The sequence below is a fragment of the Polypterus senegalus genome, chromosome 8 (genome assembly GCF_016835505.1).
Source record: "Polypterus senegalus isolate Bchr_013 chromosome 8, ASM1683550v1, whole genome shotgun sequence".
Taxonomy (NCBI): domain Eukaryota; kingdom Metazoa; phylum Chordata; class Cladistia; order Polypteriformes; family Polypteridae; genus Polypterus; species Polypterus senegalus.
This window is the reverse complement of record NC_053161.1, coordinates 139,272,533-139,280,608: the sequence shown is the minus strand read 5'-3', so window position 1 is coordinate 139,280,608 and position 8,076 is coordinate 139,272,533. Positions and strand designations below refer to the sequence as shown.

At 38.0% G+C, this 8,076-nt stretch overlaps 1 protein-coding gene across 1 annotated transcript in view; it reads left to right on the top strand.

Annotated features, from left to right (window-relative positions):
• Positions 1-378: 378 nt before the first annotated feature.
• Positions 379-8,076, top strand: part of samm50l (sorting and assembly machinery component 50 homolog, like) — a 34,260-nt gene continuing 26,562 nt past the window's right edge. Inside the window, exons 1-3 of the mRNA XM_039761827.1 lie at positions 379-530; positions 3,064-3,174; positions 7,333-7,434. Of these exons, the coding sequence (XP_039617761.1) occupies positions 510-530; positions 3,064-3,174; positions 7,333-7,434 (234 nt within the window). The 5' untranslated portion in view covers positions 379-509. The remainder of the gene's footprint in view (positions 531-3,063; positions 3,175-7,332; positions 7,435-8,076) is intronic.

Here is an 8,076-nt window from a genome sequence, read left to right as displayed (position 1 = left end):
ATCCCGGGGGATTACATTTCATAGGTAAAGCTGAACAATTCTTTGGGTTGTATTTAGCCATTAGAAAATCCCGTTTTATAATCTTAACTTTAGCTACGCCAGGCTAAACTAGTAGAGTTATGCATTTATGTCCTCAAGTGAGGCACAGTAAATGCGGCGTCTATCTATATATGTCTATGGACATAACTACCAACAAAGCAAGACGAACCGACACATTAGCTTAAATCCAACCCAGTAACTTCCTGCTCCCAACGTCCACACGTGAGTCACGCCCACCCCCAAGCCAGCCATTGATGCTGACGTCACGCAATCAGTGTCGTTACAACCAACTGACATTCAAAGTCAACCTTTGAAGCACTCGTCACTGCCGTTCGCCCAATGATACTACAGAAGGGTGGGTCTTCATGGTGTCATGGCGCTGACCGTATTCTTCTTGAAAAAATAGAGCTGGGTGTAAAGGAGATTGCTGCTTTTAGTCAGAGGTACCATTAGACAAGGCGCCAAGAAATATGGGGACAGTTCACGCCCGGGTAAGAAAAAGATGTGAAAAGTGACTTTTGTAAAATACGGGATGCCTGTCCTCTGTGGCTTTTCAGTAGTAGGCCAGAGAGTGGCATGGTGTCTGCTGCGAAAGACGGTCCTGCCTGTCAAAGGGCAAAAGTTTTGTGACATTTAGCTTGTGACAGCAATAATTTTTTATTAGTATTTTTTTTAAACAATGCATAACGAATGCAATTAGATTATACTTTCCTAGTTGGGTAAAACTTAAGCTGCTTGACGAATTATTGTATATTTCACTACTGGTATTCTGCAAATCATTTTCTGTTGTCCCCCGACAAAAATCGTTATTTAGCAAACCAAGGATGCAAAAAGCTCCGTCTGAAATAAACTGTTAAATCTATGCATAACTTAACCATTGGACGAGACTTAAGTTAGCTACATCGTTTGCTGCTAGCTACTCACTCATCCGTCCATTTTCGTTATATACTGAGCAGGGTCAATGGGACATTGGAGGCAATTTCCCGCAAGAAAACAATCGGTGCAAACCAGTTACGTATTCCGTGTTAAATAGACGCAATATTCTGCTACGTATATATGTTAAATTTATATATTTACTTAGATTGGAGAGACTCCTGTTTGTTGCAGAGTGATGACAGATGGAGCGTTGACAGTTTATTCTGTTGCCATTCTGTTGCGATGCAGCTTCTGATTTATTACTGCCATCTGAAATAATTACATCGTCTTTAAAATTCAGTACTAGATAACTGAGTAAATTAGTCCTGTAGCTTTTTACTGTAGCTAGAAAAGAACGATGCTTCAGAAGGTGAGCAACATCACAAGTATGCACTTCTGAATCCGGCAAGTGGAACCCACTGCACGTTGTCCAGGTGGAGACAACGAGACGTGAGAAATCAACTAGTTATTCTTTAAACTTTTCGACACTTTAATGGAACTAGCAGTAAGGAAGGTTTTTATCTTTTATAAGTACTTAAATATACAATAAGTGCTGGTTTTCTTGAAAGACGGAAAATTAACTTTCTTAAGGAAACATTTCATTTGATGTAACAGCAAATTATTAGCCCTACATATCCACTAGATGGCGGAAATAGATCAATAATGTACCTTACTGAAATAGCGCAGAAGGAATGTCATTGTTTAAAATATGAACTGGTGGATCTGAAATGTAGCAATTGTCTTTCTACATTAGCATATCTGCTTTTAAATGTAACAAAAATTATCAAGCTCAAATTAAGAAATATTGACAAAAGTTGTATATCTCATACAGAGAAATGGCATTTATTTGTTGCTCCTAAACATAAACCACAGCCACCGTGCATCCTTTAATAGCCACTCACACATACCAAGTTTTCACAACAGAATTATCCTTGAATGAACAATCTAATACCAGCACCATCGCAGAACATGACATCCATTAATATCTTCAAGTGAAAATCACTTACTTTACTGTATAGTCTCGCACACTATGAAAGAAACTGACTTAAAACGTACAAGTTTCCTGCTCACTTAGTCCTGTGACAGTGTCCTTGATGCCTTGTTGGTAAAAAAAAATGTATGTATTTGATATAGCGCCTAACTAGAGTTCAAGAACCCCCCTAGGCGCTTTACAACACAACAGTCATTCACCCATTCACACACACATTCATACGCTGGTGATGATAAGCTACTATGTAGCCACAGCTGCCCTGGGGCACACTGACAGAAGTGAGGCTGCCGAACACTGGCGCCACCAATCCTTCCGACCACCACCAGCAGGCAAGGTAGGTTAAGTGTCTTGCCCAAGGACACAACAGCTGCATTCTCATGCCGGAAGCCAGGATCGAACCTGCGACCCTCCGATTGCTGGACAACCCGCTCTACCGACTGAGTTGTTGTTGTTGTTGTTGGGAAAAATTTCCCAGCAATAACTTTCAAGAGACGCAGAGATGAGCCAGAGAGCCAACCTTCTTAACATTTCATTTATATACTGTGCCCACGAGAATGTTTGCGACAAAACACCTTTTTAATTTGATCTACCCCTCTGCTCCACAGTTTGAAATTACAAATCAAACAATTCAGACATGATTGAAGTTCAGACTTTAATTTAAGGATATTTGCATATGTTTCAGTCACACCATGCAGAAATTACAACATTTTTCATATGTGGTTCCCTCATGGAGCAGAGAGGGGTAAATCAAGGAAAATTTGACTTTGTCCCAAACATTATGGATGGCCCTGTGTATAAATATATAAATACAGTTTATATATATTGTGTGTGTGTATATATATGTACAAAATATGTATATGTAATATGTTTGTGTGCATGTGTGCGTATGTATTGTATATATGGTTAAGGTGCCCTGTCCTTACCAGATCTGTATAGAGCAAGACCGGGTACGTTTATCCTATGTTAGTTCTGATTAATATATACATACATTTATGTTTCATTGTATTTCATGCTGAATAATGTGAAGGTTGTTGTGTTTCTACAAAAACAGCTCATTTTGCCATTGTACAGTCTTTACTTAAGTTATTGTTGGAATATTCAATTTTTTTCACTACTAGAGTCTGGATCCCCTCCCTATGACAGGGCCTGACTTTGGAGTTCATGGAGATGATGTTGAATTTGTTGAAGTGCAGCCTGAAAGTAAACAGGAAGTCCTAGAAAACAAAGATGTGAGTAACTTTCTTTTAAAAAAATCCTTTCTCATGTAATTCAAACTAAGCTGCTTTTTTAAATTAAACATGTTGTTCTATCATGATACTAAGTAACCCCGGATGATAAGAAGGCTGCTGTAACCAGGATGTTAATGCAGTTCTGAACATCACCATCAGCTGCAAATTGCTTACTACCTAAATACCTAAAGACCAAATGGATGAGAGTCATTTGAAGTCATGGATTGTGAGATCATCCACTTTCCATAGAAGGCATCACAACAACTCATTAACAATATTCACCGTGTCATTGTTGTTTCTGCGACATTACTCCCGGTCCATATACTGATACTGAGTGGCATACTGAATAAGGTGACATTGTGCACTTCTATGCTTTCACCATGTTGCAGGATATTCTGCTGTCTTCAGAAGTAAATTGCTGAAGTGCAGTAGATGTTGAGTTACACTCTGATAATCTGAACCATAACTACATAGTATGTATTACAACAATAACTATTCAGACAAGTCGTAATAACTCTGTGTTTAAAGATAGCAGATTTAGCAACTTCCTTTTAATATATGACATGCCTTATGTAAACAGTAGTATTTCAGCAGTGACATTAAGTTTATTGAATTCACAGAAAATATGCAATGTGCATCATAACAAAATTAGATGGGCGCATAAATTTGGGAACACCATCAGAGATATTACATCAATACTTAGTTGAGCCCACTTCTGCAAATATAACAGCCTCTAGACGCCTCCTATAGCCTTTGATGAGTGTCTGGATTCTGGATGGAGGTATTTTTGACCATTCTTCCATACAGAATCTCTCCAGATTAGTTACATTTGATGGCTGCTGAGCATGGGCAGCCTGCTTCAAATCATCCCATAGATTTTGATGATATTCAAGTCAGGGGTCTGTGATGGCCAGTCTAGAACATTGTACTCCCTCTGCATGAATGCCTTTATAGATTTTGAACTGTGTTTTGGGTCATTGTCTTGTTGGAATATCCAACCCCTGCGTAACTTCAACTTTGTAACTGATGCTTGAACATTATCCTGAAGAATGTGTTGATATTGGGTTGAATTCATCCGACCCTCGACTTTAACAAGGGCCCAGTCCCTGAACTAGCCACACAGCCCAACAGCATGATGGAACCTCCACCAAATTTCACAGTAGGTAGCAGATGTTCTTCTTGGAATGCGGTGTTCTTCTTCTGCCATGTAAAGTGCTTTTTGTTATGACCAAATAACTCCATTTTTGTCTCATCAGTCCAAAGCACTTTGTTCCAAAATGAATCTGGCTTGTCTAAATGAGCATTTGCATACAACAAGCAACTCTGTTTGTGGCATGAGTGCAGAAAGAGCTTCTTTCTCATCACCCTGCCATACAGATATTCTTTGTGCTAATTATGCTGAATTGTAGAACGATGTACAGATACACCATCTGCAGCAAGATGTTCTTGCAGGTCTTTGGAGGTGATCTGTGGGTTGTTTGTAACCATTCTCGCAATCCTGCGCATATGCCACTCCTGTATTTTTCTTGGACTGCCAGACCTGGGTTTAACAGCAACTGTGTGCCTGTGGCCTTCCGTTTCCTTATTACATTCCTTACAGTTGAAACTGACAGTTTAAACCTCTGAGATAGCTTTTTGTAGCCTTCCCCTAAACCATGATACTGAACAATCTTTGTTTTCAGATCTTTTGAGAGTTGCTTTGAGGATCCCATGCTGTCACTCTTCAGAGGAGAGTCAAAGGGAAGCACAACTTACAATTGACCACCTTTAATACCTTTTCTCATGATTGGACACACCTGTCTATGAAGTTCAAGGCTTAACAAGCTAATCCAACCAATTTGGTGTTGCAAGTAATCAGTATTGAGCAGTTACATGCATTCAAATCGGCAAAATTACAAGGGGACCCACATTTTTGCACATCCAGATTTTCACATTTGATTTAATTTCATACAACTAAATACTGCTTTACTAAAAATCTTTGTTTGGAAAACACCCCGTTACTCAGATGTTCCTAGGTAATGAGAGACATACCACTGTTATCTTTTTTGTTGAAAGTTGAGTCAATTATTATGCAGGCTGAGAGGGGTTCCCAAACTTTTTAATATGACTGTAATTTGTGCTAAAAATTGGCATTACATAAGCTTTATCTATTTTTTTTTATCACAGATTAATTTTTGTTTCTTTCAGCACGAAGAATTTAAAGGTTTCTACAGTACATTTAGATATGGTTCTGAAAAATATATAAGCTAGAAAACCTTTTAAGAAAGTAATTCTAAAGCACCATAACAATGTCATAAGAAGAAGTTAATCTTTCTTGTCCTTTAGGTGATCTAACTATTTCATCAAACAGTTGAAGGTTGGGAGTATCTTTCACGTCTTCACGTAGGTGTCATTGATACAATATATAAAGAAGATCTGAGAGAAGAAAGAAACCACATTTATGCTTTTCATTTATAAGGTGGATTTCATTTTGCTGTAAAGTGCCTGTATGAGAGTCTGCATTTACATTCACAGCTGTTTTGATAAAGTTTTGATTTTTTTTCTTTGCATATTTGAAACATAGTTTCCACTGTTATGTAAGTAGCAAATACCCCACAAAACCTGGTTTTCATTTCATTAAAGCTACTAGGCAGGTGTTTAACACTAGAATCCCTGAAGCCTATGAAAAAAGTCATAATCCCAGGTCATCTTAAATTCCGTTGTACCTCTCCATTAGCGTCTTTGTTTTTTTTTTGTTTTTTTTTGGAAATGTGTCAATCAGCACAAGCAGGAAGCAGCCTGCTGTCCCATTCCCTCCACCGCCGCAGCTCAAGTCTGTTTATCTGGGTTTGAGGTGCCTGGAGTTATATAGGGCAAATAATATATTGTTTTTTGAAACACGTGCATTTCATGTGTGTTCTGTGTCTACAATGATCTGGGTAAATGTAGGATGACAGAAAGCATGAGGCAAGAAATGTTGAACACACAGCTAAAACAGAAACTTTTTTCATGTTATAGTACTAATGACAAAATTTTGATATGAAATGTAATACATATAAAGACTGAAGTCCAAATTTCAAATAACCACTTTCACAAAAGGTACAAGTATAACAAAACATGTGCGCTTTTATTCAAGGATATAACCGAAGAAAAAGAAATCGGGTTAGGGTACGATGCTGACACAACCGCTTAGGTGGTGCAGCAGTAAGAACTGCTGACTCATAATCAAGAGGTTGCGGGTTCGATTCCGGGCCTTTCCTAGATTTACTGTTTTGATTAATGAGCTGCTTTTATTGTTACTGTTATGGAATAAAAATATACTTTTGATTTGAGTCTGTAACAGCCCATGTAAATTTAGGTACATATAAAGGTTAGTGTTTTTTTTTTTTTTTTTTTTTTAAATTCAGTTTTATTCTCTCAGTCACATTTGCGCTCCCCCCGATCTGACAGTGCTGTTTTCAAATAAAGACGTGCTATAACAGAGGTGAACTCAGATGAGGATGAGGGTTCTACATCAGAGAAAGAGAACAGAAGCCCTCCCTGCAAGAAACATAAACTCACACATATGAACAACGCAGCTGCATCAGGTGTAAAGGCAAAAGATGGCACCATTTGGATGCAGCAACCGGTTGTGCCGGTGAAATCTACCCCACACATGTTCTTCAATGAAACAGCAGGATCTACAGAGCTTGCCAGGGTATTGCGCAAAAGTTCCGTTTGCGATTATGTTTCTTGATGGTCTTTATATGAAAAATATTTATATGTTACTTAGACAACAATGTGGCGTTTATATCTCTATATTTATTTACTTCCTACAGCGTAAAGTCTCAAGTAGACTGCAGCGCTTCCTGTGTTTGATTGACATCGCCATGCTGACAGAGTACATGTACGTGAGCAGTGGTACAGAGAATGCAGACAGACTTCTTTTTTTGGGCATATACACCATCAGCATGGCATTGCCAGATCTAAACACTAGCGTGGAGAGTTGCTTGCGTACTGAAGTTTCTATAGCTGCAGGTGGAAGCTGCTGTCACACTTTACATAACTGATTTTCTTCTAAATAAGGAGTGGCATTGCACATGATTTATCAGAGTTGTATGTGTCCTATAATAGGAGATCACTGTGCTTCTTGAACCCTTAAGGGTTTTTATAATTAGTTTTTTTTTTTTTTTTAAACAGGTTATAGTCCAACGTGTTCATATTGATGGCCTGGGAAGAACTAAGGAAGATTTCCTTGGATATGAAATTGCTGAACTCTTTACAGCAAAAAACCTTATTGATGTAAGTCTTAATCACTTAATGTATTCTTGTGTGCCGTGAAATAAAACCGCGATTGTCTATGGGTTTGGAAAATGTCAGTTTTGTCTATACTTTAAGGATTCTATTTAAGCTTGTCTCATTTGACACTTTAGAGCAGGAGACTTCAAGTTCAGTTTGCAGTTTTGTTCCTACCCATTTCCTTAATTAAAAATCAATCCAATTGCCTAACTTGTTTTATGTTATTTATGTCTCGTTGTTTTTATTATACATCATTAAATTATTCTTAACTTGTATTTTTCTTAACTCTGAGAATATAAAACATATGGTTAGTGGAATGTAACAGATTTGCAATTCTAAGATCTTCACTTTTTTTTGCAGCCATGATAAAGAAAAAAACCCACTAAGTTTACAGTTCATTGGAGAGTCCATTTATGCACACACCCACATCCATTCTCACACATTGCAATTTACAATTGCCAATTACCCTAGCACACACATCATTGGGATGTCAGAAGAAAATCCTTAAACATTGATGATGCATGAAGTTCACATTGAGAATGATGTGTCCTTTAGACAGCAAAGTTAAGCACTGTGCTGCTGCCCTGCCTCTGAATTGATGCACTTACATTGTTTAACAGTAACCATGTAATTTGTAATATCCTG